The 25,118-nt window shown below is 46.6% G+C and overlaps 2 protein-coding genes across 2 annotated transcripts in view; one reads left to right on the forward strand and one right to left on the reverse strand.

Annotated features, from left to right (window-relative positions):
- The window catches only part of WFDC3 (WAP four-disulfide core domain 3), an 80,320-nt gene extending 79,524 nt beyond the window's left edge, over window positions 1-796 (reverse strand). The window contains exon 1 of the mRNA XM_010384216.2: window positions 726-796. The gene's annotated coding sequence lies outside the window, so the exon portion shown is untranslated. The remainder of the gene's footprint in view (window positions 1-725) is intronic.
- On the forward strand, window positions 773-24,856 carry DNTTIP1 (deoxynucleotidyltransferase terminal interacting protein 1). The gene is made up of 13 exons (XM_010384215.2): window positions 773-1,003; window positions 1,895-1,965; window positions 3,151-3,247; window positions 7,816-7,914; window positions 13,206-13,274; window positions 13,537-13,593; window positions 14,132-14,190; window positions 15,627-15,672; window positions 17,426-17,484; window positions 17,586-17,646; window positions 22,561-22,632; window positions 24,321-24,376; window positions 24,493-24,856. The coding sequence occupies exons 1-13, from the start codon at window positions 899-901 to the stop codon at window positions 24,629-24,631; spliced, it is 990 nt and encodes a 329-aa protein (XP_010382517.1). The 5' UTR covers window positions 773-898; the 3' UTR covers window positions 24,632-24,856.
- The last annotated feature ends 262 nt before the right edge of the window (window positions 24,857-25,118 follow it).

The raw sequence follows: 25,118 nt of genomic DNA on the forward strand, positions 1-25,118 counted from the left end.
ATGGAGATAATTAACATTTGTTGATGGCCTAACATGTGCCTAATATGCTTTTTTTTTTTTTTTTTTGAGACAGAGTCTCCCTCTGTCCTCCAGGCTGGAGTGCAGTGGTGCGATCTCGGCTCACTGCACAATCTCGGCATAATTAACATTTGATGACGACCTAACATGTGCCTAATATGCCTGTTTTTTGTTTTTTTGGTTTTTTTTTTTTAGACAGTCTCCCTCTGTCGCCCAGGCTGGAGTGCAGTGGCGTGATCTTGGCCCACTGCAACCTCCGCCTCCTGGGTTCAAGAGATTCTCCTGCCTCAGCCTCCTGAGTAGCTGGGATTACAGGCGCCCAACATCAGGCCCGGCTAATTTGTGTATTTTTAGTAGAGACGGGGTTTCGCCATGTTGGCCAGGCTGGTCTCGAACTCCTGATTGCAAGTGATCCTCCCCCCTCGGCCTCCCAAAGTGCTGGGATTATAGGCATGAGCCACCGACCCTGGCCGAGCATATTAAAATCTAGTCTTCAAACACTGAACTGCAGGCGTCGCTGTACCAAACACTTCCCTCTGCTCCCCAACCCAAGCCTACAGAAACCTGCTCCCCTCCTCCTACCCCGCAGTCATCCACAGGCCTTGGCCCAGCGGGAAACGTCCCTTGACTGAACCGCCACTGAACACCCACACTCCACAATCGAGGGGCAGCCCTCCCGAGAGGAAGCCCCAACGACCTCCACCCACAAGGCCTCTAAGTGTAACCGTCCCAGGCGAGGCGCGGCGGTTCGGTTCCCATGGTAACTCCGCAGCTCCCGCGTCGCGCTTCCGGGCGGACGAGCAGCACGCTCCAGTGATGTCACGGCGCCACTTTCCGGCTGGTGGCAGAGTCCGACGAAGTTGTGGTGGCTGGGGGCGCCATGGGAGCCACTGGCGACGCCGAGCAGCCGCGGGGACCCAGCGGGGCCGAGCGGGGCGGCTTGGAGCTGGGGGATGCGGGCGCAGCGGGACAGCTGGTTCTCACGGTGAGGGCGCCCCCGGTGAGGTCTGGGCTCGGGCCGGGCAGGGCCTCGGGGCTCCCGGGACCCTGGCCCGCGGGCGAGAACGCGGCGGCTGGAGCTGCAGGGCGGGGAATTGGCGTTTTCGCAGCCCGACGACCTGGATTCAAATTCTGGTGCCGCCCTCCTAGCTAGGTGACGTGGGCCAGCTCTGTCGACCCCCTGAGTCCCAGGATCATCTTCTATAAAATGGAGATGATTAGTACCTGTCTCATAAAAGTTGTTGTGGGATGGAAAGATAAAGGCGGGTACAGCGCCCAGGACATCTCCTGACACAGAGTTGACCCTCGGTAAACACTGCTTCCCTTCCTCCTGCCGTGCCAGAAGGCAGGGTCGGGACCTTTTTTTTTTTTTTTTTTTTTTTTGAGACGGAGTCTGGCTCTGTCGCCCAGGCTGGAGTGCAGTGGCGGGATCTCAGCTCACTGCAAGCTCCGCCTCCCGGGTTCACGCCATTCTCCTGCCTCAGCCTCCCGAGTAGCTGGGACTACAGGCGCCCGCCAGGTCGCCCGGCTAGTTTTTTGTATTTTTAGTAGAGACGGGGTTTCACCATGTTAGCCAGGATGGTCTTGATCTCCTGACCTCGTGATCCGCCCGTCTCGGCCTCCCAAAGTGCTGGGATTACAGGCTTGAGCCACCGCGCCCGGCCGGTCGGGACTTTTAAGGCAGGAAACTTCCTCAGTTCCTCTTTTGTGGAGGGGGCCGTCCACCTGTTGTCCTCCCCCGATACCCCAAGGCGGAAGAGATGGTGACGGATCTGAGAAGCAGGAATGTTTAGGTTTAACTTCATAGCCACCCTCCACCTCCACCCCATGCCAGTGTCACAGGCCGCAGTGACATTTGTTCCGTTGGTCCCCACAGAACCCTTGGAACATAATGATAAAGCACCGGCAGGTGCAGCGGAGGGGCCGCCGCTCACAGATGACAACAAGGTAAGGCTGGCCCTGCATGGGACTTGTATCCCAGCCACTGGCTTGCATGGCCGCTTTGGAATCCGCAGTGCACAAGGCTATGGAGATCTACAGCCTGTAGAAAGAGCACAGGACTGAGAAAGAGGAGACTCCGATACTGTAACTCTGTGTGATCTTGAGCTAGTCAAGTCACTTCCTTCTCTGAACTCACGTACGAAGTGGGGAAGGGCGCAGGAGATGGGTTGGGGAATAAAAAATACCTAAGACCCCCCACATTCACTGGCTCTGTGGTTGAGGGCTCTTAAGAGGTCAGTTAGCATGGAGTTTAAGAGCACAGGCTCTGGAGTCAGACAACTGTGTTCTCATGCAGCCTCTGATGAGCCCCTGTTTTCTTAACTATAAAGACGGATTAATAGTATCCATCTCAGGGAAGGGAGAGAGCACAAGGTGGGCCTTTGGGATGCTGGTAGTGGTGAAATGGATGTTCACTGTAATTACTCATTAAAGTGTATAGACTTTTCTGTATAATAAGTATTATATTTCATAAAAACACTTTGGGCAGGGCGCGGTGGCTCACGCCTGTAATCTCAGCACTTTGGGAGTCTGAGGTGGGCGGATCACCTGAGGTCAGGACTTTGAGAACAGCCTGACCAACATGGAGAAACCCCGTCTCTACTAAAAATACAAAAAAATGCCCGGGCGTGGTGGCTCACACCTGTAGTCCCAGCACTTTGGGGGTCTGAGGCGGGCAGATCACCTGAGGTTGGGAGTTTGAGACCAGCCTGACCAAAATGGAGAAACCCGGTCTCCACTAAAAATACAAAAATTAGCTGGGCGTGGTGGTGCACACCTGTAATCCCAGCTACTCAGGAGGCTGAGGCAGGAAAATTGCTTGAACGCAGGAGGCGGAAGTTGCAGTGAGCCAAAACCACACCACTGCACTCCAGCCTGGGCAACAGAGTGAGACTCTGTCCAAAAAAAAAAAAAAAAAAAAAGCTTTGAAAATAATACCCACTTCATAGAGTTATTATGAGAATGAAATAAAGTCATGCCTCTGTGATTTGAACAAAATCTAAGCATGTAGCTAGTTTTCGGTAAAAGTTGTCTAGTATTGTTAAAGAATTCTATGTCCATAATTGACTTGGCAGGCTGAGAAAGAATATGTTTCCGACATGCCCCCTCACCCTGTCTCCCTCCTGAATGCAGTTTCACAGATCCTGCCATCTCTATGGATCTCCTCCGAGCTGTCCTGCAGCCTAGCATCAATGAGGAGATCCAGACTGTCTTCAACAAGTACATGAAGGTGAGAGGGACACAGGATAAAAAATAACGGGAAAGACTCATGAGGAGCCCAGTCCTTCCTTGCATCACCAGTCTGTCTCTTTCCTACACACAGCTATCTAAAGTTTTCCTTTTTTGTTTTTTGTTTGTTTGTTTGTTTGTTTTGTGTTTTTGAGACAGAGTCTCAGTCTGTCACCCAGGCTGGAGTGCAGTGGCATGATATCGATTCATTGCAACCTCCACTTCCCAGGTTCCAGCAATTCTCGTGCCTCAGCCTCCCTAGTAGCCAGGATTACAGGCGTCCACCACCACGCATGGCGAATTTTTGTATTTTTAGTAGAGACAGGGTTTCACTGTTGACCAGGCTGTTCTCAAACTCCTGACCTCAAGTGATCTGCCCACCCACCTTGGCCTCCCAAAGTGCTGAGATTATAGGTGTGAGCCAGCGTGCCCGGCCAGCTTTCAAATTTTTAATCCCCCAAGAGTTTTATCCCTTCCTTGAGGGTAATTCAGATATCTTTTTTTTTTTTTTAATCCGCCCTTGTCACTCACTGTCACGTATTTTTTTTTTTTGTTTTTTGCTGACCTCTTGTAAGAATGAAATGACTTAAATGTACTGTGCTGAGCACTGCACTTGGGACATAACAAGTGTCCAGTAAGTACTTTTATTAGTTGTTTAATAATATCACCATTATTGGGGCCATGCACAGTGGCTCACACCTGCAACCCCAGCACTTTGGGAGGCCGAGGCAGGATCACTTGATGCCAGGAGTTTGAGACCAGCCTGGGCAACATAGTGGGACCTCATCTCTACAAAAAAAAAAAAAAAAAATTTTATTAGCCAGGCATGGTAGTGCATGCCTGTAGTCCCAGCTACTCAGAAGGCTCAGGCGAGAGGATCACTTGAGCCCAGGAGTTTGGGTTTGTAGTGAGCTATGATCATGCCACTACACTCCAGCCTGAGTGACAGTGAGGGCCTTTCTCGAAAAACATATGTAGATAAATAAATAAAGTTACCATTATTATTATTATTTACAGGTTTTTTCCCTGGCCTATAAATAAATTTCCACATGACTTTACCTAAATGTACCAAAAGAGGATGCTTTAAACTCAGTATGTTCAGAACTGAACTCTTTGTTTTTCTTCCTAAATCTCCTCCTCTTACATTTATTCATTTATGTAAGAAGTATTTACCGGGCGCTGTGGCTCACACCTGTAATCCCAACACTTTGGGAGGCCAAGGCAGGTGGATCACCTGAGGTCAGGAGTTCGAGACCAGCCTGACACAACATGCTCAAACCCCATCTCTACTAAATACAAAAAATTAGTCAGGTGTGGTGGCGCATACCTGTAATCCCAGCTACTTGGGATGCTGAGACATGAGAATCACTTGAACCTGGGAGGCAGAGGTTGCAGTGAGCTGAGATTGCACCATTGTACTCCAGCCTGGGCAACAAGAGCAAAACTCCCTCTCAAAATAAAAAGTATTTATTGAATGACTACCATACTACCAGGCACTATTCTAGTCACTGGGGATGTAGCAGTAAACAGAACATATGCTCTCTGTAAACAAATATGTGCTGTGTTGGGGAAAGAGAGTAACCAGTAGAGAGTAGGGTTGCTGTTTTATAGACTGTGGCTAGGAAAGCCTTTGATAGAGGACATTTGAGTGGAGACCTGAATAAGTGAGGAAAAAGCAAACCATGCAGATACATGGGGAAGAAGCAGTCCAGTCGCAGAGGAAATGGTAGAGGCTCTGAGACAGGAGTGTGCTTGGCACATCAAAGCAATAAATAGGCCAGTGTGACTAGAGGAAAATGAGCCAGGCGAGTAATAGGACAGATGATTTTTTTTTTTTTTTTTTTTTTTTTTGAGACAGAGTCTTGCTCTGTCACCCAGGGTGGAGTGCAGTGGTATGATCTTGGCTCACTGCAACCTCCACCTCTGAGGTTCAAGCAATTCCTGCACCTCAGCCATCTGAGTAGCTAGGATTACAAGTGTGCACCACCATGCCTGGCTGATTTTTGTGTTTTCAGTAGAGACAGGGTTTCGCTATGTTGGCCAGGCTGGTCTTGAACTCCTGGCCTCCAGTGTTCCATCTGCCTTGGTCTCCCAAAGTGCTGGGATTACAGGTGCGAGCCACCATACCCAACCTTTTTTTTTTTTTTTTTTTTGGTGTGGGGGGATGCAGAGTTTTACTCTTGTTGCCCAGGCTGGAGTGCAGTGGCGCAATCTCAGCTCACTGCAACCTCCGCCTCCCAGGTTAAAGCGATTCTCCTGCATCAGCCTCCCAAGTAGCTGGGATTACAGGCATGCAACACCACACCCAGCTACTTTTGTACTTTTAGTAGAGATGGGGTTTCTCCATGTTGGTCAGGCTGGTCTCAAACTCCCGACCTCAGGTGATCCTCCTGCCTCAGCTTCCCAAGGTGCTGGGATTATAGGCGTGAGCCACCGCGCCTGGCCAGTACAGATATTTTTAACAATATAGCAAGAAGTCACTAAAACTCACCTCCCAGAGATACCAAATTGTTAACATTGACTATATAGTCTCCCAGCTTTATTTGTGATATGTGCATGTGCATATGCATTAAAAAAAAATCATTGTACACACAACTGTTCTGCAACTTGATTTATTTTACTTGGCATACTTTTGTTTTGTTTTGTTTTGAGATGGATTCTACCTCTGTCACCCAGGCTGGAGTACAGTGGCACAATCTTGACCCACTGCAACCCCCACCTCCAAGCTTCAAGTGATCATCCTGCTTCAGCCTCCCAAGTAGCTGGGATTATAAGTGTGCACCACCACACCCGGCTAATTTTTTTGTGTTTTTAGTAGAGACGAGGTTTCACCATGTTGGCCAGGCTGGTCTCAAACTCCTGACCTAAAGTGATCCTCGCGCCTTGGCCTCTGAAAGTGCTGGGATTACAGGCATGAGCCACTGCACCTGGCCTATTTGACATATTTTGGTCATGTCTCTAAGTCAGTACATAATAGTTCCCCCCGATTCCTTTGTAATGGCAACAGAGTAATCTATCTGATGGACCAACTTCCATAAGCTAGCCCCTAGAATATTCAGATTGTTTTCATTTTTCTCTATTACAGACAATACTATAATGAACACTGTGAATGTACATCTTTGTTTACATGTGAGAGTATTTCTGTGAGATAAATTCCCAGAGATGGAATTGGTGGGTAAAAGCGAAAACCTATTTTTCCGTCAAGAAAATTGCTCTCTAGAAAGGTTATACAACAGTGCTTGAGAATGCCTCATTCATGACCTGATTTCATTCTCAGATCCAGAGATAGCTTACACTCACCGTGTGTCACTGCCTACCTCACAGGCTGGTTGTAAAGTACCTAAACTATTTTAACTGGCTTTCAGTTGGTTGATATTGAATACCAGTATTCATCTCCAGTTTTTACGTTTTTGTTTTAAATTAAACTCATCTGATCATTTAATCTGGCCTGAAGGCTTCCTCTTAAAACTCTTGAGGTTTCTAATCGAGTCCATTCACACTCTTGTTGGTTTGATGTTAACAACAGAGGCACTTAACTTTGCTAAATATGAAATGGCAGTACCTTCCCATAATTGTCTGTCACAATAGAAGTACTGGGTTGAGGTTCCAGAATTTTCCTATACCCCAGAGATAACTGACAGTTTTTCTAGGCATTACTTGACTAGGCATTTTCTAGAGATGACTATTTTTATGAGGACATTCACAAGTGCCTCCCGGGTGTGTTTGGGACCTCATCGCCTATCTTCTCATGTATTCAGGCTCAAACTCTCCCCGTACCCAGCAGAGAAACCTTCTCCCTTCCCTTTTCACAGTCGATTGGGGTTGCTGGCATCCTGGGGCCCTTGTCAAGTCTCACTCCTCTCCATTCCACAGATGTTTCTTTTAGACTGGACAGTCAGAATTCAATTAGGACTTTCTGCTATCTTAATATATTTTCTGGCCTACCCTGGCCTATTCACTTCAGACACAGGCATTCTTTTTTCCTTCTAAAGAAGTAACATATGTATATTATAAAAATCAAAAAGATATAGATAACCCAAGAGAAGAAAACAGTCACCCACAATATCACCTGTTACTTCAGTGTATATCCCTAGAATTCTTTTGTCTCTGTGTTTGCTTGTGCTGTGTTACATAAATAAGCTCACACTATACCAAACTATTTTACAGCCTCCTTCCTTCACTTTGAGGTATATCATGAATACCTTTACCTGTCAAAACTATATTCTCTTACATCAACTTTACTGTGATTTTTTAATATTTGCCTAGCATTTCATGGTGTGGATATGCCATCATTTATTTAAGCTACACTTAGACATTTGGGTTATTCTTTGATGTTTTGCACTATTTATACATCAATCTTTTGGGCACCTCCAGGATTATATCCTTCAGAGGGGGAATAAAGGGAGGAGGTCGAGCCTGAAATGTAAATCTAAATCTGGCCGATCCCAACCTTGCTCATAATCACTTTTCCTTTCTGTATGAGGATAAAAGCTTGTTTTGTATTCAGTTTCCTTCAGGTTGATGCCCATTAACAGGACTCTGACCTTGTCCTCTGTTGTGCTCCCCTAGTTCTTCCAGAAGGCAGCACTGAACGTGCGAGACAATGTTGGGGAAGAGGTGGACACAGAGCAGCTGATCCAGGAAGCCTGTCGGAGCTGCCTGGAGCAGGTGAGACCAAGGGGGACAAGAGATGCAGGCACAAGTTTTAGCTCTCGAGCCTCTGATAAGAAATGTGATCTTAAGCTGGGCGTGGTGGCTCACACGTGTAATCCCAGCATTTTGGGAGGCCACGGTGGGCAGATCACTCAAGGCCAGGAGTTTGAGACCAGCTTAGGCAACATGGCGAAACCCCATCTCTACAAACAATACGAAAATTAGCTGGGCATGCTGGCGCACGCCTATAATCCTAGCTGCTTGGGAGCCATAGGCACAAGAATTGCTTGAACCCGGGAGACGAAGGTTGCAGTGAGCCGAGATGGCACCACTACACTCCAGCCTGGGTGACAGCAAGACTCTGTCTCAAAAAAAAAGAAATGTGATCTTACCATTAGTGGTATTTTGGGGAATGCCCAACAAGCCACATATCTGGATAGGTTGAGGCTGTTGCTTACAGGGAAGGGAAGTAGCTGCTATATGTCAGGTACCAGGATAAATGCATTATTTCTTTTATGTCTCAGAAGAAACCATGTACAGAAGATATCTTTTTTTTTTTTTTTTTTTTTTTTTGAGACGGAGTCTCGCTCTGTGGCCCGGGCTGGAGTGCAGTGGCCGGATCTCAGCTCACTGCAAGCTCCGCCTCCCGGGTTCACGCCATTCTCCTGCCTCAGCCTCCCGAGTAGCTGGGACTACAGGCGCCCGCCACCTCGCCCGTCTAGTTTTTTTTGTATTTTTTAGTAGAGACGGGGTTTCACGGTGTTAGCCAGGATGGTCTCGATCTCCTGACCTTGTGATCCACCCTTCTCGGCCTCCCAAAGTGCTGGGATTACAGGCTTGAGCCACCGCGCCTGGCCGAAGATATCTTTTAATTACTATTTTATAGATGAAGAAATTGTGGCTTAGCAAACTCATAGAAGCAGAGAGTAGAGTAGCAGTAGCTGGAGGGGAGAAGTAGGGGGATGTTAATCAAAGGGTACAAACTTTTAGTTATAAGACAAACAAGTTCTGGGCAATCTGACGTAGAGCATGATGACTATAGTTTGTCTCTATTGTTTACTTCAAATGTGCTAAGACCATAGATCTTAAGTGTCCACACACGCAAAATGGTAGCGGTGGATGTGTTGATTGATTTCACTGTGGTAATCATTTCACTATGTATATGTATGTCAGTTCACCACATTGTACACCTTGAATATATACCATTTCTGTTTATCAATTATACATCAATAGAGCTAGAAAAAATTTTTTAAAGGCAAAGCACAAAAAAAAAAGAAATGGCTTAAGACACAAAATAATTAGAATAGCTAAGATCAGCCGGGCGCGGTGGCTCAAGCCTGTAATCCCAGCACTTTGGGAGGCTGAGACGGGCAGATCACGAGGTCAGGAGATCGAGACCATCCTGGCTAACACGGTAAAACCCCATCTCTACTAAAAAAAAATACAAAAAACTAGCCGGGCGAGGTGGCGGGCGCCTGTAGTCCCAGCTACTCGGGAGGCTGAGACAGGAGAATGGCGTAAACCCGGGAGGCGGAGCTTGCAGTGAGCTGAGATCCGGCCACTGCACTCCAGCCTGGGCAACAGAGCGAGACTCCGTCTCAAAAAAAAAAAAAAAAAAAAAAGAATAGCTAAGATCGGTCTCACCTCTGCAGGTACTTGGTGGATCAAGTTATCATGGCCCCATTTGGTATCATGGGGATGAGCACCCTGCTGCCTCCCTGCCTCTCTGGTGTGGTCAGGAGGCATGACATCAGGTCTATAAGTGACTGTTCCCAAGATAGAGAACCTGTTTACATGTGTCAGCTGCTGTTACTAGTAGGAATTGTTGCCATCACCCTTTTATAGGGAGACATCAGGAAAGGTCACCAACAATTGCTGGCTCACTTTGTCACATCCCATTCAGTCTGTTCACTTTGCTTTCGCTTCAGTCCCCCAGTCCCCACTACTTCACTGGAACCCCTCTTGTCAGGGTCACTAGTAACCTCCGTGTTGTCAAACCCTCTGGTCCCTGACTGTCCTCAACTTACTCAGCTTCTCAGTGACATTTGTCACAGTGGATCATTTCGTGTTTCTTGGAACACTCCTCTGTTGGCTCGAGTGCCTTGACTTTGCTCCAACGTCATTGCCTACTCTTCTCCCTCACCCCCTGCCTCTAACTGTTGGTGCCTTCCCAAGTTCAGTCCTCAAACCCTTTCTCTTTCATGACTCACTGTTTTCATAGCTGTTTTCATCTAGTCCTGTGGCTTGGAAGCCAATTCAGCTGTTCATAATTCACGGAGTTATATCTCAGTCCAGAGCTACATTCACCGTTACCCAGTTCCAATCCGCTCTTCTCACAGCAGCCAGACTTATCTCTGTAAAAATGAATTAGATCATGTCACTCCCCGTTTTAAAAACCCTTCAGTGACTTTCCTGTTGCAGGGAGAATAAAGTCTTAATGCCTTACCATGACCCACAGAGCTCACCCTGGACCAGCTTCTGCCTGCTTCTTTAACTTCATTTCATCTCACCTCTTTTTTTTTTTTTTTTTTTTTTTTGAGACAGAGTCTCGCTCTGTCGCCCGGGCTGGAGTGCAGTGGCCGGATCTCAGCTCACTGCAAGCTCCGCCTCCCGGGTTCACGCCATTCTCCTGCCTCAGCCTCCCGAGTAACTGGGACTACAGGCGCCCGCCACCTCACCCGGCTAGTTTTTTGTATTTTTTTAGTAGAGACGGGGTTTCACAGTGTTAGCGAGGATGGTCTCGATCTCCTGACCTCGTGATCCGCCCGTCTCGGCCTCCCAAAGTGCTGGGATTACAGGCTTGAGCCACCGCGCCCGGCCTCACCTCTCTTTTATTGACTATCCTCTGGCCGTTCTGAACTCCTTTCTGCTCCTCCAGCACAAGCTCGGGCCATTTCATTTGCTGTTATTAGTACCTGGAGTTCTCTACCCTTAACTCTATAAAGCTGGCTCCTTCTTTCCTTCAGATCTTAGTTTAAATATCAGAGAGGTCTTCCTCTCGCACTCCTACCTCTGCTAAAATCTTGAGCTTTACAAGAGTTGAGGCCTGGCCGGGCGCGGTGGCTCACACCTGTAATCCCAGCACTTTGGGAGGCCGAGGAGGGCAGATCATGAGGTCAGGAGATCGAGACCATCCTGGCTAACATGGTGAAACCCCGTCTCTACCAAAAATACAAAAAATTAGCCAGGCATTGTGGTGGGTGCCTGTAGTCCCAGCTACTCAGGAGGCTGAGGCAGGAGAATGGCGTGAACCCGGGAGGCGGAGGTTGCAGTGAGTCGAGATCGTGCCACTGCACTCCAGCCTGGGCGACAGAGTGGGACTCCATCTCAAAAAAAAAAAAAAAGTTGAGGCCTAATCTTGTTCACCACTGTATTCCCAGCCCTGGAATATGACTGTTAGTATGTGTACAGAGTTTGCTGAATTATTGAATTAATGAAGGAACAAACAAACGATAAATGAACAAACAAGCTTCCTGGTCTAATAGAACTTAACAGCCTACTTAGGCAGACAGGTGTGAATTAGATTACCACACAAACGTATGAGACTTGTTCACCCTTTGCTGAAAAGGGACAAAGTTTGGAGAAGAACATGAATCCAATTATGGATTAGCAACTTTGAGCCATCCAAGCATAGACATGGGGCAGACTATTTGGTATATAAGTCTAGAGCTCAAAGGATAACATTTTGTCTACAGCTGAATTATGGAGTTGTGGTTTATAGATATTAATTAAAGCTGTGAGAATAGGTGAGAGCAGATAGAATATGTAATGAGAGAGGGTAGAGGGAAAAGAACCAGATTGAGGAGGAAAAACCAGCAAAGAAAGCTAAGATAAAGAGTGGCCAGAGAAGTAGGAGGAACACAGGAGTGACCACAGGAGCCTGTAGAAAAGAGTGTTTCCAGAAGGGGGAGCCCTCAGCACTGTCAAATGCCTCTGGCAGAGGTCGGGTGAACCCAATTCTCCACCTGCTACAAGGTTCCTGCTCATGCACCATCTCCCCTCTGCCCGTTCCATCCTTTTCTTCCTCAAATTAGCCAGTTGTTCCCACCTTCAAGCTTCTGCACTCCTCCCTGCTGCTGAAACACTTCTCCCCAGCTTTTTTTACAGCCTCCTTCACATCTCAACTCAGAGGCCACCTTCTGTGCAAGGCCTTCCCTGGCCATTCCCTCAAAGTAGCCCTCCCCTTCTGGTGTTCTCTGTCACATCTGCCTGGGTTTTTTTTCTTTTTTTCACACAGCATCTATCATGATCCACAGTTACCTTGTTTGTTTCTGTGCTTATTATCTAGATCACCCACAAACTATAAGCTCCACAAGAACTTGTCCTAGTTACTGCTGTGTCCACAGCTCTTAGGTCCTAGGTACTCAATATTTGTTAAAAGAAAAACAGCAGGCCAGGCGCACTGGCTCACGCCTGTAATCCCAGCACTTTGGGAGGCTGAGGCGGGCAGATCACAAGGTCAGAAGTTTGAGACCAGCCTGGCCAACGTGATAAAACCCCATCTCTACTAAAAATACAAAAAAAGAAAAAAATTAGCTGGGTGTGGTGGCATGCCTATAATTTACTCCCAGCTACCCCGGAGGCTGAGGCAGGAGAATTGGTTGCACCTGGGAGGTAGAGATTGCAGTGAGCCAAGATCACACCACTGCACTCCAGCCTGGGCGACAGAGCAAGACTCCATCTCAAAAAAGAAAAACAGCAGCTGACTGAGGAATATGTGTTATGCTAATGTATTTAGTTTGAAAAAACATATAGTATGTATTTACATGGGAAAAGCAAGGAAGAATTTACATTGAAATATTAAAAGTAGTTTATGTAATGAGATTCCAGGTTTTTCTTATTTTGCTTTTTTACATTTTTAAATTTTTTCAGCTATGATAATTCAAGTTTTTTTTAAAAATAGGTATTTATTTCTATGCATATAAATATATACATATGTGGCCGGGCGCGGTGGCTCATGCCCGTAATTGCAGCACTTTGGGAGGCCAAGGCAGGTGGATCACCTGAGGTCAAGAGTTCGAGACCAGCCTGTCCAACAGGGTGAAATCCCATCTCTTCTAAAAATAAAAAATTAGCTGGGTATGATGGCACACCCCTGTAGTCCCAGCTACTTTGGAGGCTGAGGCATTAGAATCACTTGAACCTAGGAGACAGAGGTTGCAGTGAGCCAAGATGATGCTGCTGCACTCCAGCCTGGGCAACAGAGTGAGACTCTGTCTCCAAAAATTAAAAAAAAAAAGGAAGTAGGTGGGGTGTGCTTACCCATCAAAATAGTGACTGGTAACACTTGGTTTTTTTCCCTTCAGGCTAAACTGCTATTTTCAGATGGAGAAAAAGTAATACCCAGATTGACCCATGAGCTTCCAGGAATAAAGGTCAGAGTCACTGTGTTCTGGGGTATTGGAGGGGGAGGTCCTTCAGGCTGGGAGGTAAATGAAATATGTGGGCCCCGGGAGGTTTCATGTACCTTCCATTTGTAGGACCAGGTCCAAACAGCATCATGCTGGATGGGCTTCTTTGGCCTGGGTCAGAGCGGGGCTGGAGAGCAATAGTCCAGGGCTGTGCCTTCTGCAACTCCAGAGGACCTGCAGCTCCCATGCACTGGCCTTCCACTGACTCCCTTTGCTTTTCTTTTAGCGTGGCCGACAGGCAGAAGAAGAATGTGCCCATCGAGGAAGCCCCCTTCCTAAAAAGGTAAACCATTTCCTTGTTTTGTATTCTGGCTGAAAAAAGGCTCGTCAGGCCAGTTGTGGTAGCTCACTCCTGTAATCCCAACACTTTGGGAGGCCAAGCCGGGAGGATCACTTGAGCTCAGGAGTTTTGAGACCAGTCTGGGTAACATAGTGAGACCCTGTCTCTACAATTTAAAAAAAAAAAAATTATCCTGGCATGCTGTCACGTTTCTGTTGTCCTAGCTACATGAGAGGCTGCAGTGGGAGGATCACTTGAGCCCAGGAGTTCAAGGCTGTGGCGAGTTATGACCATGCCATTGCACTCCAGGCTGAGTAACAGAGTAAGACCCTGTCTCTCAAAAAAGGCTCTTCACTCCATGAGGTACTGGGCTTCCTCAAAGCCCTTTTGAGCCTTCCTAGGCATGAGAGGCAGTTTTTCTCCCTGTCCCCATCAAATGTCATTGGATCTCTTTGGAAAACCATCTCTACCAAGTGACCCCGGACCTGCCAGTAGGGCATGACCACAGGGTCAGACCTCTGACAGCTGTTTTTTGTGGCAGAGGAAAGGACGGCCTCCTGGACACATCCTGTCAAGCGACCGGGCAGCCGCCGGCATGGTGTGAGTAGGAACCAACAGTGTGGTGATAGCATAGGGGAACAGACGGAGAGAGGGGCCCTGAAGGAAAAGAGGCCAGGGTTCTGTGCCTGTCAAAATCAGATCCATTAGCTTAAGTCATCGTGGAGGGAGGGGGGTTACCCTGGTTTGAGGGGTGAGGAAGGAGAGTAGTGAGGAGGAAATTGTTTTACCCCCTGAACAGTTTGGCCCAGCTTGATTGAACACCAGAGGTTTGTCATTGTTAGTATATATTGAATGCTTATGACTGGTCTAAATACGTTACATACTTTACCTTTTAATCTTTATAGCCACCCTCTAAAGAAGGTATTAATTTTTCTTTTTTTTTTTTTTTTTCCTTTTTGTGGAGAACAGGGTCTCGCTATATTACCCAGGCAGGTCTCGAACTCCTGGGCTCAAGCTATCCTCCTGCCTCTGCCTCCCTGAGAGCTGGGATTATAGGCGTGAGCCACTGCGCCCGGCCTAATTTTTCAGATAAAGAACAGACTCAGAGAATTACTTGCCTAATGTCATATAGTTACCATTACCTTCAAGTTGGTCATTTTCATATATATATATATATATTTTTTTTTTAGACTTAAATTTTTTTTTTTAGGGCAGTTTTAGGTTCACAGCAAAATTGAGAGGAAGGTACAGACTTATCCTATGTATTCCCTGCCCCTACACATGCACAGCCTCCCCCATTATCAACATCAGGCACCAGAGTGGTACATTTGTTACATTTGATGAGCCTACTTTGACTCGTCTTGATCCTCAGAGCGCATAGTTTCCATGAGGGTTCACTCTTGGTGTTGTACCTGAACTTAGAGAAATGCATAGTGACAGGCATCCACCATTCTAGTATCACACTGAGTGCTTTCAGTGCCCTAAAAATCCTCTGTGCTCTGCCTATTCATCCTTCCTTCCCCCCTCAACCCACCCCCCAGCCCCACTTTTTAAAAAAATTCTGAAGCAGCAGAATCTTTTTTAAACAAAACGTTACATGGAAGCCCGGTATTTAAATCAAATAAAGCCACACTGGTCTGGGTCAGGGGCATGGGGTTAGTTTGAAACAACTGGCTTAGTAGATGGGATAGTATTAACTGTCATACCTTAGATGTATCTCCTACACGAAGCAGTTTTATTCCTCACAAACACAAGATAGGTAGGGCAGTTGCTGTTTTTGTCTCTTTTGACAGATGAGAAAACTGCCACTTAGAGGTTCTTGGAGTTGCTCATGCCACTATGTAAGAGCAGAGCTAGTGCTAGAATGGCTTCTAGTCCAGTGCTTTTTTTCTGTTTGTTCCTCCTCTAATGTGTCACCATGAAGGAGGATACCCAGGCTAAAGTGAGAGTGTGTGATCCTACCACCACCAGCAAGCCGGTATTCAGTTCTAGGTCTCACCTTGGAGAATTCACCTTTATTCTTTCCTTCCAAGCAGATGGAAACCAAAATCCTGTGAACCAATTCGCCGGGAAGGCCCTAAGGTATGATTATATGAGCGTGGCAGAGACCACTATCCCAGGAGATAGTACCACTATCTCTGGGACCCACCATGGGGGAAAGGGGCAGGGGGCGAAGGATGTATGCCCACCATTCCAGAGCCATCTTCCCCCTCTCCACCTCCAGCCACACTGGCCTCAGAGGATCCTGTGTAGGAATTGGAGGTAGAGGTAAAACAAAGAGTCTTTGCTAAAGCCTTCTCCTTGTAGGAGCTAGTGGTCACTAATACTGATTCAATACTTAGTATGTAACAGGCAATGCCCTAAATCTTTTGTGTAGACTATCTCATTTAATCTTTATAACAAACTTATGAGATCGATTCTGTGAACTATTCTATGAATGAGGGGTTTCCTTTTCTGCCAACTTCCCTGTGGGCATAAATTACTTTATTCAGTTGTCTTATACACTTAATGCACTTAAGACTTGCCCAAAGTCACATAACTCGTAAGTGATCGAGCCAAGTCTCAAACCCAAGACCCCCTGACACCAGACTCTGTGCTCTCAACCATTAGCCTCTGTTGCCTCCCTTTCTCTCCTGAGTTCTTCCTCAGCAGTGACTTATATAAATGGATGTTCCCCAGAATTCTCTCCTTGGCCCACTTCTCCATCTAAAGTAACTCTCTGGATAATCTAAATCATATACTCTTATGGTTTCAGGGACCACCATGTTCTAAAACTCCCATACCTCTTTGTGCATCCCATGCCTGTCTTTCTACTTTAAAACTTACATATCCTACTATCTGATTGACCACTCTGCTGGAAGTTCCATAGGCATTTCAGACTCAGCATATCCAAACATGAAATCAGAATCTTTCCTCACAGCCCTTCTTTACATTCTTTATCTTAATCATCTTTGCCTCCTCCTCTTCCTCAGCTTCCTACATCCAGTCAAGTCCTGGACAATTCTCCTTCTTAAATATATTGCAGTTCCTATTTCCTTCTCTTCATCCTTACTGCTGCCCTAGCTCAGGCCCTTAGCATCTTTCCAACTGCTTTATCACAGCGGCCTCCAAACTGCTCTCCCTGCCTGTAGTCTTGCTCCTTCTAATCCGTTATCCACATTGCTAGAAGACTAAGCTATCTTTAAAGTAAATCTGACTCTCACTCCCTGTTTAGAGGCCTTCAGCGATTCCCCATTGCCTACAGAAGAAATAAAATGCAGTCCCCTGAACATAACCTCCTAGGACCTCCTACTCCTCTTTGTTTCTCTCTCCAGCCCCATCAGTTGCCACTCCCTAATTTGTACTCTGTTAGCAGCACAGAATTACTAGTAGTTTCTCCAGCATGCCAGGCTGCCTCTCACCTGTCTTTGCTCATGCTGCCCCCTGTCTGGAATGCCCTTGTTCCTCACCCGCTTTACCCCAACTTGTGCTCACCCTTTCAGAATTAACTTGGGAAATGCCTCTCTAAGGAAGCCTTCCTGGCTGTACCCTCCCCTCAGCAGCCCTCAGACCCTGCACTCACCTGTGTCATTGCCTCATCGCATAATGATGTAATTATCTGTACATATGTCAGTGGCATCCTAGAAAACAGAGACTGTATCTTATTCACCTCTTTATCCCCAGTATCTAGCACAGACAGGGCCTGTTATATTGTGAGTATACTCAGTGTCTTGGGTAAACAGTTGATTAAATAATAGACAAGGGTAAGGGTTAGAAAAAGGCAGGGGGAGGAGTATTTCTGTCATACCCACCAGATTAAACTTCACCCTCACCGGCTTCTCTGTTTTTTGCACAGTGGGACCCAGCTCGCCTGAATGAATCTACCACCTTTGTGTTGGGATCTCGAGCCAACAAGTAAGTTTAAGAGCTTTGGCACTGATGGAGGAAACAACTCAGGAGTTCACTAGTAGGACTACACTTTCTGGAATCTTTACCACTTGGCTTTTACTTTTCAGGGCGCTGGGGATGGGGGGCACCAGAGGAAGAATCTACATCAAGCACCCACACCTCTTTAAGGTAGGTGAGTGCTGAGAGGAAAGCAGGCCGTTGCATTGGGAGTATACTGGGAACTCCACTCAGCATAGAGAAGCTTAGAACAAACACTGATCTTGGAGTCGGGACATCTGGGTTCTAGTTGCACCTCTGCCATTTACCTTTACCTTTCATGATTTACTCAGCACCTCTGTGCCTCAGTAATAACAGCTACTTTGCCTGCAGGTTTATTGGTTGCCAAACACAGTTTTAAATACTACACTTATATTTTCTTAAAAAATAAGTATTGCCGTCTTTATTTCACAAATGTGAAACAATCAGAGGTTGAGAAAGGCTGAGTGACTTGACCACAGTTATTCAGCTAGAAGTGGTGAGTCAGGATTCAAATCCAGGTCTGTCCTCACCAAAGCCTGAGCTCTTAACCACTAACATATTTGGTTGTCTGTAAATCAGAGTTTGGGCCAGGCGCGTGAGCTCATGCCTGTAATCCCAGCACTTTGGGAGGCCAAGGCGGGAGGATCACCCGAAGTCGGGAGTTCGAGACCAGCCTGACCAACATGGAGAAACCTTGTCTCTACTAAAAATACAAAATTAGCTGGGCATGGTGGTTCATGCCTGTAATTCCAGCTACTTGGGAGGCTGAGGCAGGAGAATCACTTGAACCCAGGAGGCAGAGGTTGTAGTGAGCCAAGATTGCGCTGCCCTCACATTTGCATTTTAAAATAACTCCAGGGCCAGGCACAGTGGCTCACACCTATAGTCCCAGCACTTTTGGGAGGCCAAGGCAGGCAGATTACCTGAAGTCAGGAATTCGAGACCAGCCTGACAAACATGGAAAAACCCCGTCTCTACTAAAAATACAAAAATTAGGGCCGGGCGCGGTGGCTCAAGCCTGTAATCCCAGCACTTTGGGAGGCCGAGACGGGCGGATCACGAGGTCAGGAGATCGAGACCATCCTGGCTAACATGGTGAAACCCCGTCTCTACTAAAAAAAAATACAAAAATCTAGCCGGGCGAGGTGGCGGGCGCCTGTAGTCCCAGCTGCTGCGGAGGCTGAGGCAGGAGAATGGCGTAAACCCGGGAGGCGGAGCTTGCAGTGAGCTGAGATCCGGCCACTGCACTCCAGCCCGGGCGACAGAGCGAGACTCCATCTCAAAAAAAAAAAAAAAAAAATTAGCTGGGCATGGTGGTGCGTGCCTATCATCCCAGCTATTTGGGAGGCTGAGGCAGGAGAATCGCTTGAACCCAGGAGGCAGAGGTTGCGGTGAGCCAAGATCGCGGCATTGCACTCTAGCCTGGACGAGAAGAGCAAAACTCCATCTCAAAAAAAGAAAAATAGAGTTTGGAGTGAGGCAGGGTCCTATGCCTTTTCAAAGAGGGTACTCCGCTCGTGAGAGCAGCTATATTTTGGTCCCCACTGTTTGAGGGAATAATGGAGGAAATCAGAAATTCACCCTCTTTTTTTTTTTTTTTTTTTTTTTTTGGAGACCGAGTCTGGCTCTGTCGCCCAGGCTGGAGTGCAGTGGCCGGATCTCAGCTCACTGCAAGCTCCGCCTCCTGGGTTCCCGCCATTCTCCTGCCTCAGCCTCCCAAGTAGCTGGGACTACAGGCGCCCGCCACCTTGCCCGGCTAGTTTTTTTTGTATTTTTTAGTAGAGACGGGGTTTCACCGTGTTAGCCAGGATGGTCTCGATCTCCTGACCTCATGATCCGCCCGTCTCGGCCTCCCAAAGTGCTGGGATTACAGGCTTGAGCCACCGCGCCCGGCCCTCACTTACCCTCTTAAATGATTTTGTATTTTATCGGTCACAGGAGCATCAAAGTAGATTAGAAGAATAGCAGTGCATGTGTGTTCCACGCATGGTTTTTTGCACCTGTATGTAAGACTTGGCACCCCATGCCAGAACTGCACAGACCCTGTGGGGTCCCAGAATCACGGGCTTTCTCTGCCACATTTTGTGCCAAGTTTTCAAGTTCTTTGAAAGGCATACCTGCTTACACTTCTTCTCCAGTCTGACATCCTCGAGTCACAACACCTAAACCATTTTCCCAGTGGCTCTTTCTTTGTTTTCCTCTCTTAATGTCGTCACTCTTGCTATTCCCATTACCTGGGTGGCCTTCCTCTCCGACCCTTATCGGCCTGACTATTCTTTAAGATCCACCTCCTCCAAGAAGCTTTGTTTGTATCATCCCCAAAATCAATACACCCTTGGACCTACTTCGAATTCCCACTTCAGTGTGGTTAAAAGTGTGGCTTCAGGCCTGGTTCCATTACTTTACTAGCTGCATGAACTTGAACAAATGGCTCCATATTTCTTTTTTCTTTTTTTTAACTAGCTCAAGTCTGGGAATTGATCCACATTTCTGAGTCTGTTTTTGTCCTGTATAAAATGAGAATAGTGATAGACCAACCCTTTTTTTTTTTTTTTTTTTTCTGAAACAGAGTCTTGCTGTGTCACATAGGCTGGAGTGCAGTGGTGTGATCTCAGCTCACTGCAACCTCCACCTCCCAGATTTAAGCAGTTCTCTGCCTCAGCCTCCCAAGTAGCTGGGATTACAGGTACCCACCACCACACCCGGCTAATTTTTGTATTTTTAGTAGAGATGGGGTTTCACCATGTTGGCCAGGCTGGTCTCAAACTCCTGACCTCATGATCCACCCTCCTCGGCCTCCCAAAGTGCTGCATTACAGGCATGAGCCACTGTGCCCAGCCCTAGACCAACCTTTAAGGTTAACTAACAGAGAGTGTAGTAAAGCACTCAGCATAATGCCTGGCACATAGTAAGGGCTCAATAAATGTTAACCATTATTATCATAGTTTCCCAATTCTAAAATCCACCATTTGTAATAAACTCCAAACCCACAGTCTTATTACCAGTGGTTATTACCTCTCATTTTAATCTTTCCAGTCCAATAACTGGAGGGAAAATTTTCTGTTGTTTCACTTTACAGTTTTTTTTTTTTTTTTTTTTTTTTTAATGGGACAGAGTCTCCCTCTGTCACCCAGGCTGGAGTGCTGCGGCACGATCTCGGTGCACTGCAACCTCCGTCTCCCAGGTTCAAGCAATTCTTCTGACTCAGCCTCCCGAGTAGCTGGGATTACAGGCACTCGCCACCACACCCAGCTAATTTTTATATTTTTAGTAGAAACGAGTTTTCACCGTGTTAGAAAGGCTGGTCTCAAACTCCTGACCTCATGATCCACAGCCTCAGCCTCCCAAAGTGCTGGGATTACAGACATGAGCCACTGCACCTGGCCCAACTTTACAATTCTCTATTAGTGATTAAAAGTATCTTTTCAGTCGTTTAGAATCTATTTGTATTTCTTCTGTAAGCTGCCTATTATATCTTTTGCCCATTTTTCTGTCCTTCAGAAGCCGTTATTCAAATTCTTTCCTTTTTTAAATGTTTTGATTATAGAAATAATATATAAACCCACTCCTGTTGTAAAAAGATTCAGAGAATACACAGGAGGTAATAGAGAGCAAAACACAGTTTCTTGGCCAGGTGCAGTGACTCATGCCTGTAATCCCAGCACTTTGGGAGCCCAAGGCAGGCGGGTCACCTGAGGTCAGGAGTTCAAGACCAGCCTGGCCAACATGGCAAAACCACATCTCTACTAAAAGTACAAAAATTAGCCGGGCATGGTGGTGTACTCCTGTAGTTCCTAGCTACTCTACTCGGGAGGCTGAGGCAGGAGAATTGTGTAAACCCACGAGGCAGAGGTTGCAGTGAGTCGAGATCACGCCACTGCACTCCAACCTGGGTGACAGAGCAATAGTCTGTCTCAAAAAAAAGAAAAAAATCAGTGTCCCTTCACTCCTCGAATTTTTTATTTTTTAAGGCGCTTAAATTCTGGTTTCTAGGCGCCCAACCTAGAAACCAGAATTTAAGTCTTATTTGGGCTGAGCACGGTAGCTCATACCTGTAATCCCAACAGTTTGGAAGGCTGAGGCAGGTGGATTAGTTGAGACCAGGAGTTCAAAACCAGCCTGGCCAACATGGTGAAACCCCGTCTCTACTAAAAATACAAAAGTCGGCTGGGTGTGGTGGCTCATGCCTGTAATCCCAGCTACTCAGGAGGCTGAAGCAGAAGAATAGCTTGAACCCAGGAGGCGGAGGTTGTATTGAGCCAAGATTACACCACTGCACTCTAGCCTGAATGACAGAGTGAGACTCCGTCTTAATAAATAAATAAACAACTGGGCGCAGTGGCTCACACCTGTAATCCCAACACTTTGGGAGGCCAAGGCAGGCCGATAACCTGAGGTTGGGAGTTCAAGACTAGCCTGAACAACATAGAGAAACCCCGTCTCTACTAAAAATGCAAAATTAGCCAGGTGTGGTGGCGCATGCCTGTTGTCTCAGCTACTTGGGAGGCTGAGGCAGGAGAATCGCTTGAACCCGGGAGGCGGAGGTTGTGGTGAACCGAGATCATTCCATTGCACTCCAGCCTGGGCAACAAGAGTGAAACTCCGTCTCAATAAATAAATAAACAAACAAACCTTATTTGTAACTCCAAAACTGAATTCTTAACCATGATGCTATTATGCATCTGACAGTACATGAAGTGTCCTGATTTTTGTTTTATTATGGTCACTGTAATAATTACAGGCGTTATAAGCCACCTCTGTTCATTTTTTAAAAGAGGAAGCTCTAAAATAATAGTTATCAGTCCCACCAGTTGCCCAGGGTGCTTTGTTTTGAGAAGGGAGTGAGGATTGAGAGTATACTAAGTCTGGGAATTGGGTCCCATGGTCTGCCCTCTGGGTTTGGCTCAGCTTTCTCTGAAGAGATTAGTGAGCCCTCTAAGTCCACCACGCTAGGAGACAAGAACTTTTGGTAAGAGCTGCTCAAGGGCCAAGAGTATGCTCTGGGACCAAATGAGAAGAGCCCCTTACCTGAGGCTGATTCTCTTATAACTTCATCCCTTACAGTATGCAGCTGACCCCCAGGACAAGCACTGGCTGGCTGAGCAGCATCACATGCGGGCAACAGGGGGCAAGATGGTAAGCAGTATTCATTTGTGCCACTGCCAGCAACCCACCCCACCTGGAAACCAGGATTTTGGCTGTAGGTGACAGCCTACCTCCAAATCTGACTCCCAAAGCCTGACCAGTGTGTGAGAAGAGAGACTTATAGGCCCATTTCTTCATGCTGAAGAGCAAATTATAATCTTCAGGTTCCCTTCCCTATCCCCTAGATCTCCCTTCCGCCCCCTCACACTTTCTCCTCATGCCTCCAAGATCACATATTTGGATATTAGCTGTCCATGGGAATAGCAGGTATAAGACACACAATACTACTTTTCCCCACTACTGAACCCATTGATAGAGTTCACTCATTGATCACTCTTCCACCAGACACAGCTATACAATCTTTTCTCAAACCAGTACTCGAGGCTGCAACCCTTGGCAGTAGGAGTTAGCAGTGAAATGTGTTTGCGCACCTGGCAGCCCCTTCCAGATTTACCTCTACTTAAAGAGTTCTCAGATCATATGAAATAGCAACCTTAGGAAAATCATCATTGCATGTGTTCAAAAACTAGTGTTGAGGGCTTTGTCCATCACACACAATGTCTCCCACCTGAGGACTCACTCACTCCCACCACAGGTACTGCTCCTTTTAGAATCTAAGTGTCTTACAAACTGATATGCCATCTCCTTTCTGGCAGTGAAAGCTACCTTTTATTTTATTGTACTACTCTGTGCCTATGCTTTACTTCAAAAAAGATTTAAGCTCCATGTACATAAAATACAACGTAACATAAATAAGAAATAGATGGTAGGGGGTGGGGGCAGGACCTAAAATTAAGCCACCAGTAAAACTAGTTCTTTAAAAAAAAAAAAAAAAGGTGTTTTTTATATTGCTGACCTGGGAGACCTGTGCACTTCTACAGATGCTGGCAAATTCAGCTCTAGGCCCCGCTCATGGACACCTGATCTGTTACGGTTCATAGTGCCCATAAGATGTAGACAAATTACTCAAGGGATACACAATTATTCCTGACCCTAACATTAAAAAGTCTCCCACAGAAGACTTTCTAATGTGATGAACAATTCTTCCTATATGTTAAGTTCACAAAAGGGCCCTCACCCACTGTAGACCGAGGCATTGTGACAAAGCATTTCTACAGGCCCCAGTACAATACAGGCCAATTACTAGACAGCAGGGCAGTTTATCATGTTTTCCACTTTGCCACAAATTCAAAACCAAGTTATCTTTGTCCTCAGAGGGAGCACATGGTTTCCTCTTCCTGATTTCCTATTTCCATGTATATTTTGCTGGCTTTCTTGCCATTTTGTTATAACCCACCTTGGGTCCTTTTGTACACTTGATCTTAACCAAAAGATATAGGAGTAATGGTGGATCCCTTTTTTTTTTCTTTATTTTCTTTTTTTTATTTTTACTTTTCACCACATCATTCAAGAGAGAAATGGGTCCTTTTTTAAAAGAGGAGGCTATAAATAAGTCACTAGTCCCTACTCTCCCATCCATAAAGCATCTACTTTAGTAAAAGATTGTCTCAAGGCACCATTCCCATCTCTCCCCACTTACTCTTCCCTACTAAATTGTAAACTGCATCCCCCCTCTTCCACCTAGTAGCAGGCCTTACATTAAGCAGATGTTTAATGAAGTGTTACTGAGTTGGAGTGAAATGAATGGCAATGATCCCTCTCCCTTGCTCCTGCCTCAGGCCTACCTCCTCATCGAGGAGGACATCCGGGACCTTGCGGCCAGTGATGACTACAGGTAAAACCAGTGGGTCTCCTGCCCCTTCTCCTCTCCCTGCCTCAAAGTAGGCCCTAGAATGAGGCAGGGCCTATGTCCTCACTTCCCCCAACTTCCCTCTTCAATGTCTGTTCCAGAGGATGCCTGGATCTGAAGCTAGAAGAATTGAAATCCTTTGTCCTACCCTCCTGGATGGTGGAGAAGATGAGAAAGTATATGGAGACACTACGGACAGAGAATGAACATCGTGCTGTTGAAGCACCTCCACAGACCTGAGGCCAGGTCCCCTGGCCACACTTGGCAGCCCTCCTCCAAAGCCCTCTTCTTCACACGGCTGAGGCCACCGCTGGGACTGCTCCTAGATGGATCTCAGCGGCATTAAGCTGTGCCTGAGCGAGTTTGTAGTGACTCATTGCACAGCACCCCCAGACTGGCATGTGGTTCCATATTTGTAAAGTTATTGGGATAAGAAACAATTAAACAGTTTGTAATTAACACAGATGGTGAACCTGTACCTTGCGGGAACTGACAGAACATCAAGGGCTCTAGAAGTGGATGTAGGAAAAAAGGACAAGATAACCCTCACCCATAACAGTATAGAGCCAGGCTTGATGAGACCAAGCTGGGAGCACCATGTACCTTGCCCGTCTTCCCTTTCCCCATTTGTAGTTTCTTTACCCGGCTAATTTAAGGACATGGCAGAATGTGGTAGAGTTTGATGACAGATCATATGAAAAATAGAGTTGGCTTTTATTGCTCCCAT

Source organism: Rhinopithecus roxellana, chromosome 13 (assembly GCF_007565055.1).
Source record: "Rhinopithecus roxellana isolate Shanxi Qingling chromosome 13, ASM756505v1, whole genome shotgun sequence".
Lineage (NCBI taxonomy): Eukaryota > Metazoa > Chordata > Mammalia > Primates > Cercopithecidae > Rhinopithecus > Rhinopithecus roxellana.

Excerpts from the sequence above, each read along its gene's own strand:
- DNTTIP1 (XM_010384215.2), top strand. The coding sequence starts at position 899 with ATGGGAGCCACTGGCGACGCCGAGCAGCCGCGGGGACCCAGCGGGGCC. Across the intron at positions 1,966-3,150 it reads CGCTCACAGATGACAACAAG|TTTCACAGATCCTGCCATCT; the intron begins GTAAGGCTGGCC and ends TCCTGAATGCAG. Across the intron at positions 14,191-15,626 it reads CGGGCAGCCGCCGGCATGGT|ATGGAAACCAAAATCCTGTG; the intron begins GTGAGTAGGAAC and ends CCTTCCAAGCAG.